Here is a 21,639-nt window from a genome sequence, read left to right on the forward strand (position 1 = left end):
ATCTCTGACATACGAAATCACCACTTGAACTGATGTTAGTCCCACATAACAATTTTATATTGGCAGATAGTGTGACACCATATAAATTTGGTAATAAATGTGGATGAATTCACATTTAATCTGCTAGCTCTGACATATTTTAAAGCAAGTAATAATTTTATGGAAGCAGCCTGGAATGTATGTAAACAGAAAGAAAGTGAATCTACTGCACATGTAAACAATATGATATTTATTTATGCTTCCAAATCATTGTAAAAGTAATGACTTAAATGGACTCACTTGAAAGCATATAGCACAAGGGTCAGGTATAGTTACAGCCACTAACTAGTACCTGATCAGTTTTCATTTAGTTCTCCCTTTCATAACAGAAGGAAGAGACTGTTACTTATTAATCACTTGAAAAAAAAGATTTTGTTTCAGGTTTCTCCATAAAATTTTCTCTATTATACTCTCTGTCACTCTATAAACACCCTCTTATACTGTTTTGTGCATTAATAATAATGCTTATGACCAGTTGTCATGGTTTAACCCCAGCTGGCAACTAAGTACCACACAGCCGCTCGCTTACTCCCCCCACGTCAGGTATGGGGGAGAGAATCGGAAGAGTAAAAGTGAGAAAACTCGTGGGTTGAGACAAAGACAGTTTAATAGGTAAAGCAAAAGCTGTGCACACATGCAAAGCAAAACAAGGAATTCATTCACCACTTCCCATCGGCAGGCAGGTGTTCAGCCATCTCCAGGAAAGCAGGGCTCCATCACACGTTACGGTTACTTGGGAAGACAAACGCCACCACTCCGAATGTCCCCCCTTCCTTCTTCTTCCCCCTGCTTTATATGCTGAGCATGATGTCATATGGTCTGGAATATCCCTTTGGGCAGTTGGGGTCAGCTGTCCTGGCTGTGTCCCCTCCCAACTTCTTGTGCACCCCCAGCCTACTCGCTGGTGGGGTGGGGTGAGAAGCAGCAAAGGCCTTGACTCTGTGTAAGCACTGCTCAGCAGTAACGAAAACATCCCTGAATTATCAACACTGTTTGCAGCACAAATCCAAAACATAGCCCCATACTAGCTACTATGAAGAAAATTAACTCTATCCCAGCCAAAACCAGCACACTAGTCATTAGCTACATTTATATGCCATTAAATTCTTTGGAAGATCCATCTTCTTTTCACAATAATACATTTTGAAGTACTAAATTAGTAGTAGTGACTAAACTAATCCCAACTAAATTTAAAGTGCCTACCCACTGAAACTTTCTCTCTTACGAACAAGATAAGGAGCCCACAAGAAAGTCTGTTTTTTCCTATTTATCGCTTTGGCATTAGCTACTAGACACTTGTTTTGGAAACTTAGTCAATTAATATGTATTTATTTAGAGTTGCTTATCCCAAAAGCTTCATTTCTCTTCTACACTGATTTTATATCAGTTCATTCCACTACTCTGAATAGGTAACATGTCAATATTCAAGGAATATGCAAGTGTAGAGTACTAATATGACCAGGTCAAGCTAGCAGAAAATATTTTCTCCATTAAGATTTCTGCTGACCTTATTTGCAAGAGAGACTGGAGAAGAAAAGGGCTTTTTCCTTTTTTTTTTTTTACAAGTGGAACATGAAATAAATTTTTAAAAAATGAACCACTGGAGTGAAGGGAACTTTGGCAATTAGTATTTCCCAAGGGTCCTCATGCTGTACATTATGTACACATATACATACTCATGCATTCTGTCTAAACTACTAAGTTTGTATAGCTGTAGCAGCAATACCTTCCACTGATGACAGAGACTATACCAACAAAAGACGCCTCCTGACGCAGTTGATAGTTGTCTTCTAAATGAAGTAAGCTGTGCTAGCAGAAGCCTGTACAGCAATGTTTGCATTAAGGCTTTTATTAGAAGACATAATAAAAATTGCTGCATTCCTCGTCTCCCCAGCAACACTGTACTCTGACAACATATTCTAGTATGAACTACTGTCCTGCTTCATGATTTCTTTTGCCTGATTCCTAGAATCAGGAAAATATTTTCATGCAACCATCTTGTTTTTAAATAATGTATTTACTCTATACCAGTGCTGCAGGTTTATTTTAATGGCAAACGGAACAAAAGAAGGCCTTTTACATCTACAAAACCAGGGTTACTAGGTAGATAGTCTACTGGGTATATCCTCTTGGAGATATCTAAGCACTATACACCAGGCTTTCATGGCTTAATGAGAACCAGAGTATACACCTCAAGTGCATGTCTTTATAGGGTAACAACATTAGCTACTTCAGTCACCTTAATAAACTGCTAAACATATATCCTGAGGCATCATATCATGAAGTATGGTCCTACAACCCTTCAGTTGGGTCCTACAAGGAACACAGCTCTGATGCTCCACCTGGGCTAACTGCAAGGCAGCTAAGAAGAGCTAGTTGTAGCCTAGACACGGCATTAAGCTGCTACAGCCTTACTGCTTTAAATTCAGGTTACCCATATAATTCCCCATTGTATAATATTCCAGCCCACTTTTTAGAGCGCTGAAGACCCAGATACCTTCTTTTTCTCTTTCGAGGGAGGTGCTCAACAATAAGCACTTCAGAAATAAGTGGCCTGAATTTTTAAGGGACTGAAGCATCTAAAAAGTCTAATTTTAGGGTTTTAGTTTTAAGTGTCTTGGGTGCTGTTTCTAGAGTTCTCCAAAAAACTTCATCCAACCCACCATGCAGACTGTTTTTCCTACACTCGCCTTATTAATCTAGGAGTTCCCACTCAATTTCTTCACACCAGTTCAGCACTGGAGGTGCAGGAGCCTTCCTGCCTGCTGAGCCTGCCATATGGAAGAGTTATTTCTCCCCCTCACTGACTCTCCATTTTCTGTTTCATTTAATCCAAGCACACAACTTGTTCCCCATTGCCTATTCCTCTCAGTTCTTCTCTCTCTTACCTACTTTTCCCCCACTTTTAAAAAGTGCAACTGCACTCATTAAGTTTGGGAAGCATCTGAGATGCAGTCTGTGGGAAAGATGAAATGCAAAATAAGTATCTTGTGGATAGCTCTCTAAAGTAGGAGCAGTGCTGATGAAATTTTAAAATCTCTTGGAATTACCAGGATATTGCTTCCTCATTACACATTCAACTTCAAAAGGTCCAAGGTAAATCTGTGTACACATAAGGTGACACAAAAAATTAAAAAATATTCTGACGCTACAGATTATTTAGGAACACAGTCTGTTAGACAATTGCCTGTATCTACCCACAGTAGCTGCAAGTATACACAAGCTGCTACAATTTCTTCTGCAAAGCATGTGTGTACAAGGTAAATGCTCACGTGTCTTTGGGTCTGCAAAGCAGAGTGAGATTTATATAAAGATCTCTGAAGTGCTTTCTGCATAGCCAAATCCAAAAAAAGTATTTTTTAAATCATTTTGATTTTACTCTTTCCATGAGTTGAAGTAAAGCTGGTTACACATTTCTTTATACATAATTTTAAGCTGCGTGGCTATTCAATAAAATGGACAGCCATTAACAAATCCGGCTAGGCCTTAAAGTTAAGTTTTAATAGGCAATGTGATGCTGACATTTACATTTTAAAACATGTAAACTGTATATATGTCTAAATATAGATGTCATACTTGTCTTATATATTCAGATTTGAACTCAGTTCTCATATCTATAAAGTACTTTGAAGATCATGATAATTACTGAAAATAAGTTGTTAAGGAAAATGAGAGTAACACAAAACACAACTGGCATTTGTTTCCTCAAGCTCCATTAGTCACTATTATAAACATTGTCATTTGCCAATATGGTCTGAGGTTAATGTAACAGAACACTAATTTTAAAGCAAAAGAAGAAAACTAATGCTCTCAGCTGCCTTTGCTAACACATTTTCTTAATCCATTTATCACAGTAATGATTAGTTCATGTTGCTCAATCTTGGACACAGATTGCTTTTAGTAGAGAACAACATGCAAACAAGGGCAAAACAAGCTAAAACCCTGTGTAATTGTATTAGGTCAGCAACAGGTCTAATGTGCTTGTTTAAGCTATTTAACAGCCAACTGTACACAAAACATCACTAGAATCCGATATTTTTCTATTTTAGAGTCCCAGCCCATTGCAGGTGTGTCAGTACATTCATCCTCAGAAAGTAATAAACTATTTGATTAGATTTTGACTATTAGAAATAATTTTTGAGACAAGTCATAGAAAATTACTTTTAAATCAAGGGGGTGATATAGGTCATAACTTAAAGTATGCTGAAGTTGATGGGAGCTCTAAGAAGATAATTATTGTTTCTCTCAGGTTATCAAAGCTATAGACTCAATATCAGAACAACTCAGCCACTACAGTAAACATGTTCATCTGGTATCAGTACTGTGCTGTCCAAGATTAAACCTTTCATCTTCACAATATTCAGGAACGTGTGCCATTAAACGTTTGTGAAGATACAGAGAAACTCTTGTTTCTTCAATTTGCCTGTCAGAAAAATTCAAACATGTAGTATGCAGCAATATTGGCTCTAGCAACTTACTCCTTGTGATTTGGGCAAGTCACGTAGAAAAGGCTGTATGTGTAAGAACATAAAACCAATACATCTCCCATACTGGGTCAGTCCGGCCAGGCCACCTCACCCAGTACTCTGTACAAGGATAACGGAAGATGATATTTAAGAAAAACATGTAAGCCTGGCCACTTTCTGTGGTCTGTTCCCCTCATACTTCCCCAGGGTCTACAACTGTTCACAAATGTTAGCATCTGTTTATGGGCAAGTTGCCCATGAATGCTGTTGTCTATGGACGCGCTGTCCATGTTCCAGCACGATACGCAGAGAGGCTGTGGAGTATCCACCCCTGGAGACTGGCAAGACTTGGCAAGACAAAGCCTTGGCTGTTCTGATCGAGTGTTGGCTGAAGTCCCACTCCAAACAGGACACCAGACTATATAACCTTCAGAGGTCTTTTCCAATCAACAAGTCTGTCAAATCTGTCTGTCAAAACAAAGTCTGTGCGTGGAGCTCTGCCTGGGGATGGATGAGGAGCTGACTGAGAGCTTATGGGTCAGGATCAAAGGGAGGGCAGGGACAGGTGACATTATAGTGGGGGTCTGCTACAGGCCACCCGACCAGGAAGACCGAGTGGATAAGGCCCTCTATAGACAGATAGGAGCAGCCTCACGTTCACAAGCCCTGGTCTTCATGGGGGACTTCAACCACCCCAATATCTGTTGGAGGGATAACACAGCAGGGCATAAGCAATCCAGGAGGGTCCTGGAATGCGTTGATGATAACTTCCTTCTCCAAGTGATGGAGGAGCCAACAAGGAGAGGTGCCATGCTGGACCTTGTTCTCACCAACAAGGAGGGGCTGGTGAAGCTCAAGGGCAGCCTTGGCTGCAGTGACCATGAAATGGCGGAGTTCAAGATCCTTAGGGCAGCGAGGAGGGCACACAGCAAACTCGCTACCCTCGACTTTAGGAGAGCAGACTTTGGCCTCTTCAGGGATCTACTTCGTAGAGTACCATGGGATAAAGCCCTGGAGGGAAGAGGGGCCCAAGAAAGCCGGTTAATATTCAAGGATCACTTCCTCCAAGCTCAGGAACGATGCATCCCAACAAAGAGGGAGTCAGGCAAAAACGCCAGGAGACTTGCGTGGATGAACAAGGAGCTCCTGGACAAACTCAAACACAACAAGGAAGCCTACAGAGGGTGGAAGCAAGGACAGGTAGCCTGGGAGGAATACAGAGAAATTGTCTGAGCAGCCAGGGATATCCGATAGCAGGTTAGGAAAGCTAAAGCCCTGATAGAATTAAATCTGGCCAGGGACATCAAGGGCAACAAGAAAAGCTTCTATAGGTATGTCAGTGATAAAAGGAAGACTAGGGAAAGAGTGGGCCCTCTCTGGAAGAGAATGGGAGACCTGGTTACCCGGGATATGGAGAAGGCTGAGGTACTCAATGACTTTTTTGCCTCGGTCTTCACCGACAAGTGCTCCAGCCACACCGCCCAAGTCACAGAAGGCAAAGGCAGGGACTGGGAGCATGAAGAACTGCCCACTGTAGGAGAAGATCAGGTTCGAGACCATTTAAGGAACCTGAAGGTGCACAAGTCCATGGGACCTGATGAGATGCATCCGTGGGTCCTGAGGGAACTGGCGGATGAAGTGGCTAAGCCACTATCCATCATATTTGAGAAGCTGTGGCAATCCAGTGAAGTTCCCACTGCCTGGAAAAGGGGAAACATAGTCCCCATTTTTAAAAAGGGAAAAAAGGAAGACCTGGGGAGCAACAGGCCAGTCAGTCTCACCTCTGTGCCTGGCAAGATCATGGAGCAGATCCTCCTGGAAACTCTGCTAAGGCACATGGAAATTAAGGAGATGATTGGTGACAGCCAGCATGGCTTCACTAAGGGCAAATCGTGCCTGACAAATTTGGTGGCCTTCTACGATGGGGTTACAGCGTTGGTGGACAAGGGAAGAGCAACTGATGTCATCTACCTGGACTTGTGCAAAGCATTTGACACTGTCCCGCACAACATCCTTGTCTCTAAATTGGAGAGACATGGATTTGATGGATGGACTACTCGGTGGATAAGGACTTGGCTGGATGGTCGCACTCAAAGAGTTGCGGTCAATGGCTCGACGTCCAAGTGGAGAGCAGTGATGAGTGGTGTTCCTCAGGGGTCGGTATTGGGACTGGTGCTGTTTAACATCTTTGTCGGTGACATGGACAGTGGGATTGAGCGCACCCTCAGCAAGTTGGCTGGTGACACCAAGCTGTGTGGTGCGGTCAACACGCTGGAGGGAAGGGTTGCCATCCACGGGGACCTTGACAGGCTTGAGAGGTGGGCCCATGAGAACCTCATGAAGTTCAACAAGGCCAAGTGCAAGGTCCTGCACATGGGTCAGGGCAATCCCAAGCACAGATACAGGCTGGGCAATGAGGGGATTGAGAGCAGCCCTGCAGAGAAGGACTTGGGGGTGTTGGTTGATGAGAAGCTGAACTTGATTTGGCAACGTGTGTTTGCAGCCCAGAAAGCCAACTGTATCCTGGGCTGCATCAAAAGAAGTATGACCAGCAGGTCGAGGGAGGTGATTCTCCCCCTCTACTCCGCTCTCATGAGACCCCACCTGGAGTACTGCATTCAGCTCTTGGGGCCCCCAGCATAAGAAGGACATGGACCTGTTGGAGCGAGTCCAGAGGCGGGCCACGAAGATGATCAGAGGGCTGGAGCACCTCTCCTATGAAGACAGGCTGAGAGAGTTGGGGTTGTTCAGCCTGGAGAAGAGAAGGCTCCAGGGAGACCTTATAGCAGCCTTCCAGTACCTAAAGGGGGCCTACAAGAAAGCTGGAGAGGGACTTTTTATAAGGGCATGTAGTGATAGGACAAGGGGTAAGGGGTTTAAACTGGAAGAGGGTAGATTTAGATTAGATGTAAGGAAGAAGTTCTTCACTGTGAGGGTGGTGAGGCACTGGAACAGGTTGCCCAGAGAGGTTGTGGCTGCCCCCTCCCTGGCAGTGTTCAAGGCCAGGTTGGATGGGGCTTTGAGCAACCTGGTCTAGTGGAAGGTGTCCCTGCCTGTGGCAGGGGGGGTGGAACTAGATGATCTTCAAGGTCCCTTCCAACCCAAACCATTCTATGATTCTATGATTCTATGAAATCAAGTGCTGTACAATATTCAAACAAATTATCCAAATGTATGAACAACATTCTGTTATTCCAGCACTGAGGTTAGATCCTGAGCAACTAGTGCTCAGACCTCATGATCACTAGAAGCACATCTAGGTTACTCACATTGATGGAGTTCACATTATAAGGATTTTGTAAAGGTTCCCAAAAGAAAATGCAGGTGAGTCAAATTTAACAAGTAGATAAATGCAAACCTGAGTCTGTGCTTCCATACTGTTTTGGGTGATCACAGAAGAACATTCAACTATAGTCAATTTACCAAGAATATTTTTTAATCCTGAGTTAGATTAAGAACTCATTTTGATTATGTGGTGGATTTCTACTTTCATTATTACTCTTATGCAAAACTCCCCCATTCCATCCCCTGCTTTAGGTATGAAGCAATCTTGGCATATCTTTGATATTCCTTTAAGATTATTTGGAAGAAGGAGGAGAAGAAAAGCCATAGAGCAATATTTCTTAGAGAATACATTTCAAAGTAAAAAGCCACTCAAGTGCACTGATTTAACTATGTTTTGTCAGAAAACATGTTCTATACTTAAGTATTTATTTTAGGGTGCTATTTTCACACATGATACAATAGACTATTCTTTAAAGAAGGATTATGCAATTTGAGATTTTTAAAGTAAAATTTTAGACCTATTATCCAAGATGCTAATGAACCCATCAATGCCTTCACTTTGCCTCATTTTTATTTATTTTGGGGTAGACAGGATTGAGTGACAATTGAAACTTGTATGAGTTTTCAGAAGGTAGTTGTGCAGCCCAATTTGAATGCACGGCATCAAAAAATGCAAACACATACAATTATTCACCACTTAAAATACAGCCTTCATTATTAAAATGTGTTGATTGCTAATGCAGTTCCCTTCTTTAAAAACAACATAACTTACGATGACAGTCAACTTCAAGGGTTCAGACATAACACAATGAAAGATGTTTAAGGCAACACATTTTTCTTTACTTTTTAGACAAGTTAAAGACACACAAATAGTTACCTTGGAACAGAAAAAATGATCACATTATACTGCAATAATTCAACAGCACACAAACCCACAATTAAAATACATAACTTCTTTTTCTTAAATCTACTGACATTTTGTCTCTTCAAAGCACAGCATTAGCATCCATCCCTCTTGTTTGTACCACTCCCATTAGTACATCTGCCTCTCACAAGTGCTAATGAACCCGGCACAAACACTACAAGGCCACTCTCCACTCAGTTTTAATCAGGTCAGAAGCAAAATGTTGCCAAAGGAATCAGTCAGGCCCAGTCCCGAAACAATTTATGGGGAAGCAAGTTATGAAGCATCTTCTAGAGTGCCTAAGATGGTTTTATAAGAATCATGTAGATGCTGAAATCCCAGAATAATACCCAGAAAACCAAAATATTCAGAGAAAGATACCCAGAAAGCCCCCTAATTAATCCTTCACACTCAGCAGGCCTCCTCCCTCTACAAACTGGAAATCCTTTCTAACCAGGAGCCTTCAAAACAATCTCTGCCAAAACTCTGATGCAATCCATTGTCAAAGGCAATTATGTTCTTCCTATATCCTTCCTCCCAAAATTGCTTTTATGCTTTCTTCAATACTTGTTCTTAAGAAAAAAAAGAGGTGGAAGAAAGAATTCTTGTAAACAGTGCAAGATAAATAAAGCAGGTTAATTCTTCAGGGTAGTTTGACATCAGCATTAAGATATGACAGCTTAATGCTCGCTGTGGGCATTTGTAATCTTACTAGCCAACTGCAATTAACCAAAAGAAATAAACCACAAATAAACAGGAAGACCTTGCCTTTTTAGTAAGTATATTTGATTTTTTCTGTGAAAGAAAACTCACCAATGGTGTAATATCTCTTCAATTCACTCCTCCGTGGATTGCGCCTTTGGGTGTTTGCGGTGTTGTTCTGTTCCTCCTCAGAAGCAGCTGTCTTAGTGGCAAGCAAAGATTTACTGGGCTGAGGTGTCTGAGCTTCAGCTGCCACTGGGCTGCATCCTGGCCCACTAATATCCACCGACTGGGACTTTTTCTTTAATCTAAAGGCAATTTAAGGTAGTAAGGTATTACTAATCATCATTCTATACCTAGATTATGTATAGAATAACAGCAATATATTCATTGTACAACAATTCGTTCATGTCGCAGCAGAACACAGAACAGCAGTGATAAATCAGGCCTTGTATTAATTTCCCCCTTCAGCTCCTGCTAAATTAGTTACAGCACTTCCATCTCACACGTAGCTACAAATGGTAAACTGCCCTCAGATCAGCCTGCTGAGCTGCTTGAAGGATCAGTCCCTAATCTATTTCAGAGAAGAGCTGTCAACAATTAATCTATCATTAAGTTGCCTGGCTTAAGTTTCCACAGATGGGGGAAGTACGAAGAAATTAAATCATTTACACAAAGTTGCTGAAAGACCTAAGAGAAAAGAACTGACTTATGATCTTCTGAATTCAGACATAGCTCTACAACTGCATTTCTCATTCTGCAATAGTTTCAAAGTGTTGTTTCTCACCGAAACTCAAGAATCTCACTAACCCCAGGTACCATTTTGTGCACTGCAACAGCAGTGGACAGAGGAAAGAAATTCTCTGTCCTGCAGAAGAAATCAGTGTCACTCCACTTGTTACTGGCATCCAGGTAGAGTACGACTTATTAACCACTATCCTCTGAGCCCGACCATCCAGCCAGTTTTTTACTCATCTAGTTGTCCACACATCCAGAAATAACATGGGTACAAGTATATTGAGAGAGCCAGTGTTAAAAGCCTTGCTAAAGTCAAGGCAAATGACATTATCACTCTCCATTCCTCCCCAAATCTAGTCATTTTATCAGAGTTCTGCGGGAGAGAGACTTAGAAAAACTCTCAAATCCTACTTCAGAGTGGTGGCGAGTACACTCCCATCACTGAATCACTGTACTTCTGGCATCTCCTCTATCTCTAGCAACATAAAATAGAGGTTATTATACTACTAGAGTTATTGAACAGAGACAAATGTTCTGTTATGATGAAGCTCACTATATACACATTGGATTTTGTCAACACGTTTCTTAAACTAAGTCTCTATAAACCTATATAGTTGACTACCTGATATGATCCTGGAAATAAAAGAGGTTTATGGCATTGCAGTGAGAAATTGATTTGAGATGAAGGGATCATAATAATTCTGAAATTTTGAAACAAGTGAAGTAAAATGATAAAGTCCTGTAATGCCAAAGGATAATTTTATTAGGGTAACAATTTAATGCTAAGCAGCCTCCCTCTTAACTCTGTGCTTCCTCATTTTTAAAACATTTTCTCCATGTATTAGTTGCAATTAAACAGCATGGATTCCTGCACTGAGAATGGAATCTGCTAGTTTAAGAGATTAACTGATTAAATATCATAATAATAATTACTGCTATTAGTAGACTGGAAAATCTTCAGGTCATGATCAAGCTCTGGAAGATACATTAAAGTATCAAAGTGTATGTAGAATTTTATGAATGACACTATGAAGGTGAAATTACTATACTCATATAGGGTATTGCTAGTCCAGGGAAAGGACTAGCAGTAAGAAAGTTAGCAGTTAGAAATTAACTTCTCTATGTGGTCCAATGAGAATGACTGCTTCCACTATAACCTTTTGCCTAGACTGGCCCAGGGTGTCTGGTATTTGAAGCAATGCTCCTCAGCTCTAATGCCTCTGCACAAACAGTTCAGGATGACAGCGACCTTCATCCCTCCTACCTATAAGAAAGGCTGTACTGGGTCAAAGCACATGCTCATCTAGACAAATGTCTTGTCTCTAACAACTCCATCAATGGAAAGAGTACAGGCAGGTGCACATCCTTCCAGCCTCCAGCAAACTCTGGTTTACAGGTTTCCTGAGTTAGATGCTGCACCTTTTTTAGCTTTTGGAGTTATTTTTCTTGGTTTGTCCTTAACTACTCCTAAACTCATCTAAACTTGTGTTTACCATCCTGCCTTCATGGGTTCTGGTTTAACTATGCACTGTGTTCATTTTAGCATACAGTAGCCACAGTAGCTCATTTTAATGACTTGTAAGAGTGGCATTATGAGAGACAATGAACAACTACTACTCCATATATACCAGCTGCTTACATTAACTCCTGCTGTTGAAAGAGCCCTACAGATTGGGAAGAATAACTTGTCACTGTGATAAAACTATCCTTACTTTGAGAATCTTGGTCGATGGACCCATATATGGAGTCAGTGGGGACACCATCCCGAACAGCTTGGGATGAACTAACTGAATACTTCTGTGAGCACTGATACATATAAAAATCAAGATAAGACTGGGCAGGGCATCCTCTCTGAGTAAACACGGTGTGAGAAGAAAAGGAAGCTCTGTTGTTTGAAATGATGTTCCAGAAACTGAGACCTTGTTTTGAGCAGTTCTAGCTTTAAGCCTACAACTGGTCAAATGTATTTACCTAAAATGAAAGCTGGAGTATTTCATTGACTCATTAACAATGAAATGGTGTTCCATTATGATGTTAAATTCTGCTACATTGTTGAATATGCCATGTTTCAGGTGATATAAAAAGTCTCTATAATTGCTTACCACTTGAAATCTTTGAAGACTTAAAGGATGATTTTTGGGAAGAAAATCACTAGTTTTCAAGAAGTAATGCTCTACCTCAGACCAAAGCTTCCACTGTGATTACAGTGTCTTGCTTCTGTGTTGTGCAAAATAGTTGTGGGTAAAGAAGCTACAAAGTGTTAAGTACCTCCATAATCTCAAACCAAGGCAAGCGAGGCCTAGAGATTGATAAGTGTACATATGTCCTGCATTACGCATTTCTATGCGCTGCCCCAGAGGAAAACAGCCAGCAGGTGAGTTGAAATAGATTATACAAATTGAAAAATACCATTATGATTTATATTCTCAACTATGTTAGGAACACATTCTTTGCCACCAAGGCTGTCTGAAGGACAGTCCAATTAGTAAAGGTGTGAATTACAGTGTGGAGGCAGCTAATAAAATAGCTTGCTGCACTGTGGGGAATACCAGATTGTTTTTACAAATATACATGTCTATGTCTATACGTCTGTTCTTCTAGAATCACATAGGAATAAAGGGATAGTACCTGTCATATGAGCAGTAAAAATGTCACATGGCCTTTTTCAGGTGACTTACGATTAATAAAAGACTTGGTTGAAATGCCTGTAGCAAATTAATGTCGAAAATGTAAGACTTCCAGAGTCATAGGTAATCGAGTACTAAAATTAAAGAACAGGAGCATGAAAGGCAAGCAAGTGCACACAATATTGTCAAACTGTTCTTGAGAGACCATGGCGACAGTGCTTTTGCTGCCAGGAAAGACAGAAGGATACAGGGTCTGAATTAATCCAGACTCTGCGATAACAGGGTCAGCTGAGTAGGACACAGGTTCAAGTAAGGACACAACTTTATAGGAATGACTTGACAAAACCAAGCAACTTACTCAAATGCATCTTCCTTCAGCCCACCTGAACTGTATATTGATACAGTCATGGCTGACAAATAGTTTGAAAAAACACTGCAGCCTTTGAACTGCATCTTCACTAGACTACCACATCTTGCAAAGAAAGCCCGAGTTCTGTGTATGTTTTGAAGCCAAGAGAATGAATTCACTGTAAGCCTGACCCTTTTCCAGCACTCCGCTTTATTACTAGCTTTGTGTTGCGTTTGGTTTTGTTTCTTTACATTAAAGCTGCACAGTCAGGCTGAAACAAGATTTATTCTTTGACAGAAAGGAATCTGAACGTGAAATGCCTCGGGATCGCATTCTTCATTCTTGCTTTGTTTCAGGCTGTCTGCTTGTAGAAAAATAAATAAAAGATATAAGAAATATTGTGGCAAATCTTTTTTATCTTTTACTCTATGTATTCTGTAGCAGCCTTCAAGTAACTTTTCAAAAATGGGCAACACAGGTCTTTCAGTATTGCCTGCTGTGACCCAAAATGACGCTGCTGCAGACAGCTGGCAGACAGCATGCCAGCGAGGATTTCAAAGTCAGCACTGCACTAGTTGGTCTTGGAAATGCATATCTGATAGCAAGGACAAAGTCCTAACTTGGCTGAGATCTGAAGTAAAAGGGGCAAAAATTTCTTCTTCTGCAGCTATCCTTAAATTATAGGAGTTCCAGGGGAGGGAAAACTATGCAACAAAAAAAGGAAAATCTGCCGCCTTTGGGAGGTGTGAAACCCCGAGCTGGTCACTACTGTTGTCTTCTGGCTACTGGTGGCTTCTGTGAAATATGGTTGTGCTCTCACTTGGGTGCTAAAACAGACAGACACCTTCACAGCAAAAGCAGTAAGTTCAGAGGAGAGGCTAACATGGGATGACTATGAAGGCCCAACTGTTGACAATTAATTGATACAACCCAGCTGTCGTGGTTTAACCCCAGCCAGTAGCTAAGCACCACCCAGCTGCTCCCTCACTCCCCCCTCCCAATGGGATGGGGAGAATTGGGAAAAAAAGTAAAACTCGTGGGTTGAGATAAGAATGGTTTAATAACTAAAGTAAAATATAATACTAACAATAATAATAATGAAATATAATAATAGTAATGAAAAGGAATATAACAAAAAAAAAAGGAAGAGAGTGGGGAAAAAAAAAAACCAAAACCCAGTGATGCACAATGCAATTGCTCACCACCCACTGACCCATGCCAGAGCAGCGATCCGCCCCTCCTGGCCAACTCCCCCCTGTTTATATACTGGGCAGGACGTTCCATGGTATGGAATACCCCTTTGGCTAGTTCAGGTCAGCTGCCCCGGCTCTGCTCCCTCCCAGCTTCTTGCACACCTGCTTGCTGGCAGAGCATGGGAAACTGAAAAGTCCTTGGCTTAAGATAAGCGCTACTTAGCAACAACTAAAACATCAGCGTGTTATCAACATTATTCTCACACTAAATCGAGAACACAGCACTGTACCAGCTACTAAGAAGAAAATTAACTCTATCCCAGCCGAAACCAGGACACCATCCTGGGTCAAAGTTCAAGCAGGGCCAGAGGAGGGTTTACTCGGCTGCTGGATCTGGAAATCCTGTGTTTGCTTGGAACATGGCTGAGCAGCACCTCGGTTTTAGATAACCCTGTTCAAACACACATTTCACACACTTACTTGTGTAATTCAATTGCACTATTGCTAATAACCCATTAAAACCCCATTCGCTCCATTTATCTCTCACTGTATTTTCCTAGAACAGATGTCACTCACCCCAGTAACTCCAGCCGTCTGAGACCACCTACGCAGTCACTCCTCGGTCCCTCTAACCTACCGGACAGAGGCACAAAGCCCAGATCTGCCTCTCAGCATCCTGCCAGTTACCAATCACAGAGGATTTGCTCATTTAGCTAATCCAGGAGGAATGTGCATCTCCAAGCTGTGTGAGATGACATACCTGTAGGTAGATACACTGACTAGCTTTTGAACTTGCGCTTTATTTCTCTTTCCATCCTCTGCATACAACTGCAAAGTTTTCTACTGCATCTTAGAAACAGCGTAACAGATGGCTCCAGCTTTTACCTCCTCCTGACCAGCTGGCGTCCTGTGCTTCCCAGCAGCACCTCCCAGGAATGGGTCACTTTGAACAGATTCTTACCATTTCCCTCAAAAAGAAAATGTAGTCGGGTGGTCAGGTGTTCGGGCATCGACCACCAAGTGCTCTGGGCAGTCTGTACATATGGGAAGTCCTGAAATCCTGGGGCTAGTGAATTCACTGGGAAGTCTGCTACAGATTTTAAGAGCATTAGGATTTCATCCCTGGCATTCACTATCACAAACCTATTCTGTTCCTAATACATTTTTTCATGTTATAATTGCAAACTGAATTTTTGTAAAGCAGCATGGAAAAAAAAATAAGGCATTATTCTCTAAACAGATCTTGAAAGCACCTAAAACAAGCAGCTGGCAGTCCAGTCTGAAAGAAAAGGGAAAAAAAAGCATTTAAACCATTTATGGTGGAAACAAACAAGCATACCAAGCATCCCAGGGGCTGGGAATCTGTACAATTTGGTCTTTGTGAATTTCTAAGTAAAATCCCTTACTGCAACAAAGATCTGGAGGAAAGCCTAGCTTATTCTTATCTACTGAATACAAAAAAACTCCCTGCGCCCCTTGTGACTATCGCAGAGATTTTACTACACAGTTAATAGGAGAAGCAAAATCATTCATTTGAAGAGTGATGCTTATTCTTCAGAGATGCATTTAGTATTTTTGAATGCCCTGAAGAGCTGGGTATGAATTTGATTTCTTTGTAGCAAGAAATATGATTTAAACTCACGTTGACAGTCAGGATTTATCTGATTCTGGAAAAAAGTTGCAAACTACTGTTTGCAACACAGCACTGCAAAGGTCTGACAACTTCAACACCGGAGAAGGCCTAACCCCCCAGCATCTGCACAGACTAGCCCCAAAAACAGTTACTTTATTCCCCTGTGGACACACTGTCCTCCCCAGCCTCCACACAAATCTGCATTTGCACATGGCCGGCATTTTTTCGCTGCTGTGGCAATTCGGAGGGATCAGGTAAAAGGCTTGTGATCTGCAGTCAGGCTCCATTTACTGCCTGAGGCTCCTTCTGCCCACTTGCAGCGTGACGCAATGCCATGGAGGGCTGCTGGAAAATCTCTCGTTTAATGCTCTTGAATACCACCTGCAGCTCTGGCCATCCCCTCCCAAAAAGAAGATAGCAGGATTAGACTGATACAGACAAAAAACACCCGTGATGACGATGAGTCGGTGCCTCATGGGGGGAGACAAAACAGACTGCGTGAAGGAGCTGCAGGCAGGGGACCAGCACAGGGACCTCTACAGCCATCAGCCATGGAAAACGGGAGTGGCAAATGGTTTTACACCACGGGAGATTTAAGAAGCACCAAATGAAGGCAAGCAGCAAGCTTGAAATAAACACAAAGAAGTACTTCTTTAAACGGTATATAATTGCATGACCGAAATAATTGTGCAGGCTAGGAGTATCGCTCGGTACAAAAGAGAATGACACGAATCAGGCAGAAAACATCCATTAGGGGCTGTGAAGCATGCAGGTACTTCAGCACACAAATTCCTTGAGCCAAGGATTGCTGGAAGGTGGAGGGGTTTCACAGGGATAGAGCCACTCAAGGCATGCTCCGTCTCTGGTATTATCCCTAAGTATCCACTACTATGTAAGTACTACGCACAACCAAGTGCAACATACTTGCAATTCAAATCTGAATTGGTAGTTATGAATTACAGAGGGAAACAAAACCAACCACCACAAAGCAGCTAGAAAATAGAACACCACTAAAATCGATGTCTGTCAGTAAACAAACAAAAAAAAAAACACGGAAGAGCCCTTCAGACTGTTACTTGACGTGTTGATCATGCAGCAGAGTTTTCTGATAATGCAAGCAGCTTATGAGATCATTTGACGGCAGAAAACAGTAAGATGACCTTCACACAAGGCGGTATTATGAAAGGATTAGGAATGAATTCACACCTACACAGCCCAAAAAGCAATTCAAAGCGACAGGTATGTATCAACAGTGCAACATTCAGCCCAGCTTCAGGAAAGAAAACAGTGCAGGCACAAGAGCTATGTGCAAAAAAATAGTGGCATTTCAACATCATATTTTGCTCTATACCCCCAGCATATGTATTTGAGCATGTAGAGCAAGCATACAAAACACTCTTTTTTGTTCCTTTACACACACTACCAAAAATTACCATGCAAATTAAAGACACAACAGTTGTTAATTGTCAGAGTACCAGAAAGCAAACCAAAACCACCCTCTCCCCACTTCCCAGTCAACCTTATGGAAGTGGTCCCAGCACATGCAGGAGAACTGCCACCATCCCTCATTCTGTAAGAAAAGACAATGCCAAACCAGAAGTTTCCACCAGGCTTCAGGGGAAAAGATGAAGAGTATCTAAATGATTGAAAAATTGGTTTTGTGATGTGTGGAACAGGCAACCCACACCCTTTTAACAAGATCTATAGACAATGCTGGCGCCTTGTGTTTGAAGGGCACATCACAGAATAAAGACTTAGGAAAATGAACACAAACCTTGTGATTATTCCTGGGAGCATGACAGCACTGCTACAGGTAAACCCTTGGAGGACCATTTATAGAAGACATATACATTGGTTGCTGCCAGGTTACATCCATGAACTCCAAGCGGGAGAATCCAGAATCCACTTGTGGTTCAAGTGTGACACGGCATTCTCACTGCCTGGGAGAGAAGCGTTAGTGAGTCCGCGGGCAAAGGAGTCAAAGCACTCTACACACCACAGATGGGCCTGGAGATGTACATTCGCAGAAGGATGAGGCATGGCAGAAGTGGGGAGGGAGGTGATGATGATGATGGAGAGGAAGATGGCAGCGGTCACGCTAAATACATAATGTAACTCAGATAGTCACAGCATATACAATTCATTCTTTTTTTCCTGCCTAAACTTTTGTAAGGATTAAGAGCTCAAGATCATATGGCTTCACCATGGCTGTATAATATTTTACAGCTGCTTTATATGGTGGAAGTAATATGCTCTGCAACTAGGGTGTATGTTTTGTCAGGGATGAGAATTTCTTGATCTTTTCTTTCAGGATTTTGAGAGGGTGGGTTGCAATGCTGTACTATTTGCTGACAGTTATCTTGATTTTGGACATGTTTTAGAAGAGATGTGTAAAGTAAATTACTATTTTGAATCTTGCTATTTTGTTAATAGCTGCTATACTGTTATTTAAATAACTCCCACTAGTTCCATTTTCACAAAAGCTCTTCCAATGCTTTATGCAAATCTACTTTAGTACAATTTGCATGGGTCTTGAAATTTCCAGCTCTGTCATACTCAGCGCAGAAAAATTTTGCATAATGGTTTTAAAGTGACAATAATTTCTACTTCATTCTTATTTCTCATTAATGCTGTATCATTATATCTAATGCAACTTTATTTGTAAGGATGGATTCAAACTGTCCAAACTATTTTAAGGTTGTATCACTACGGAAAGTCTTTACTTCACCTGATTAGAAGGAGCTATTTCTGAAATCTCTTTATTATAGGCTATGCAACCAGCACCCAGATCCTATTCCCCTGAAAATTACTGTGAGATTTTCATACATCCTACATTATGCAGGACCACATCCTATATTACCATCTTCTCTCTCCCAAACATTGAATTCAAGAGTTTTCAAAGGCAGGTGTAGCCGGTGGTCTGGGAGCTGCATGGCATATCCTGAGACATACGGAATACCTCACCTACAGTGAAGCCATATAAACTCGTAGCATTTTTCCATATAATTAACTTTGTCATAATATCAATTATTTTCTGTGCTGACTGTAAGTAATTTATACATCAACAAAGCTGTTTTATCCATAGCCTTTAATTTAGGCAATTGCATTTACGTTTCTGATTCTAACCCTAGGCTTGACTGTTTTCTGAGTTGTTTACAAGTCAGCTGCAATATCCCTGGGCACTTAATGTTCCTGAGATTGCTACAGTATATGCAATCATAACACGCATACATTTATGTAGTCAAATTGGGAAGCAAAAGGGCCTTTTAACTTCTCAAAGAGACAGCAGAGGAGGTTGGAAGTTACAATGCTCTTACAGTACCACAGATTTGTGTGTTCTAGTTCTACCATCTCAACAAATAAGCATCAGCACAGCAGGCAACCGCTGCTTAGGTCTGAAGAACACGCTGTGGATATGCTTGTCCTAAGATACGGAAATGCGAATCTGCACATTCTTCTGCCTTGCCCAGTAGCTCATACAACTTGAAATGTACACAGTGAAACAACTTAAAGACTTCTTTCAAAATGTAAAACCAATTTATACATCATTATTATCTTTATTCCACAAGACATACATGGGATAAGACATTCTGATCTCATCACAGAAAATTCAGTGAGTTGTAAAGGTATTTTGTGAAAGGGGAAAAGATAATAAATAAACAGGGAGAGAGATCCAGCCAGGAGCATCTCAGCCCACGCAGATACAACAGCCCATTTGCTGCAGTGCTTCCAGGCAAGTGGGGACCTTCTGGTCTGGCCTTGCTTCTGCAGCTGGGCAGCCTGTCCTGTCACACCATGACGTGCCACTGCCATGTTATACAGTGCTGCTTGGCAGCCCTGAATGCCAGTCCTCGGACCAGAGGTGCAGCGAGCAAGAGAGCCTCTATCTTTAGTCTGAGTGTTAGGACATGCTGCAGTGTGCAAAGACCAAGGTCTGTGACCTGCCACCAGGCCATGGGGCTGAGGGGTGTCAATCCAGGGCAGCAGAAGACACAAATCTCACAGGCAATCATTCAAACTCTCCTCATGCTCCTTCCCAAGTGGAGCCTCCCCTCCTCTTCCTAGAGCCACAAGACTCATCCTCACACTGAGGTTCGAAGTGCCCTTTGGGCAAAGCCATCTGCTTCCCACCAGGCATGGAGGCTACGGGGCTGCACTGTGAAAGCCATTATTGCTGTTTCACTTCTCTAAGAACCAGGCACAGCACATTACACAGATGTTAGGACTGAAAAAATACCTAATACCTAGAAGTCTTCGGAAGCACCCGCCTGTCTTCATTGAACACAGGTCAATGACAAGACTGGGCAAAGGCTAGCAACTTAGACCAAACAGTACCTATCTTAGGCAAGTAAGTTATCCAATTTGTACAAATACTGTGTCTTCATACTTTTGCAATATAAGCTAGCCTTGAAATAAAGATTACATAGATTTGCAAAGTATGCATAATATATTCTTCTGTAAGTCCTCACAGGACAAAAAGCAACTGTCATAAAATGCAGCAATTAGCACCAACTCACAAAGGGCAGACTCTCATTACAGTGGAGAGAGAGACAGAAGCTGTTCCTTGAGGAGACTAAAACATCTAGCATTTCTCCTTGCTAGGAACATAAATTGGTTCTCAGAGTGCTCTGCAGGATATAATAATATTGGATAAATCTCTGTGGAAGCACCTAACTTGTCAAAGGCAAGTTAGAAACTAGGCAAAATGAGAAATCTTTCATCATCATAGCCAAAGGAGAATTGAGTTTTTGTCTTTCAACTCATGCATAACTCAAGTATTTTGAATAGTAAGTATAATTTTAGCATTTTAGTGAAATGTGCAGAAAATGTATAGACTGTATAAAATGAGCTTTATATTGGTTGGCTTTTTTGACTATTATTTGATATATACACCACATCCTCCACTGAAAACGTGTTCATGAAAGCTACTTTTTCTTGAGGGATTTTCACTGGGCAGTAGCCATACAGGTGTGAAAAAGTGCTTGTCTTGTTCTTTTTGCATTTCTGATCCATAAATCATGTTAGCCCAGCTTATACCAGATGGGAGAGAAACATCTTCAAAGATCCAGGAATATTTTGTACTTAAACAAGACAAAATTATCCTCCTACCCTTCTGGCAGGAGACCCTCCTGCTCTAAGTATTCAGCTCCGACTAACCCCGACCAGCTTTCTTTTTTCACGTGGGGTCAGTAACATGGCAAAGCAATCAGCAGCATTTCCTCCTGAGCTCCAAGAACAGCCCAGAGGGCTGACTGGGGATGCCAGCCCATACTCTATTCACTCAGACACTGCAGACACGCAGCAGAGATCCAGAGCCTTGTTAAGGTCCCATCAGACACAATCAGAAAATGGGAAGCCTGTTAATTGCACCTATTGAGAAAATGCTGTATCTCAAGCATACATGTTTTCATATCTTGTCACCCCAAGAAGTTAGCAATGCCACTTGATAAGCTGCTTAATAACAGGTTGTACTAAGAGAATCTATATATAAAGGAGAAACATACATCTGAACCGATAGGTTGTGAAATAGTGCCTACTTATTTAAAAACAAACGGAAAACCCACACAACTATTTTGTTTCTCAGTTCTGTGGTAGTAGGAGGAACATTTTTAACAACTTTTTACTTTGTGCCCACAAGAGTGTAAAGGTTGTAAAGACATTTCTTTACGTCTTCACCCTCCAAGCACAGCCCACAAGCACGAT

General features: G+C 41.6%; 1 protein-coding gene across 1 annotated transcript in view; it reads right to left on the minus strand.

The window, feature by feature from the left end:
* Positions 1–21,639, minus strand: part of OXR1 (oxidation resistance 1) — a 259,710-nt gene that overhangs the window by 141,744 nt on the left and 96,327 nt on the right. The window contains exon 2 of the mRNA XM_050915908.1: positions 9,508–9,704. Coding sequence (XP_050771865.1) covers positions 9,508–9,704 — 197 coding nt within the window. The remainder of the gene's footprint in view (positions 1–9,507; positions 9,705–21,639) is intronic.

Source organism: Gymnogyps californianus, chromosome 2 (genome assembly GCF_018139145.2).
Source record: "Gymnogyps californianus isolate 813 chromosome 2, ASM1813914v2, whole genome shotgun sequence".
In the NCBI taxonomy this organism is placed as follows: Eukaryota; Metazoa; Chordata; class Aves; order Accipitriformes; family Cathartidae; genus Gymnogyps; species Gymnogyps californianus.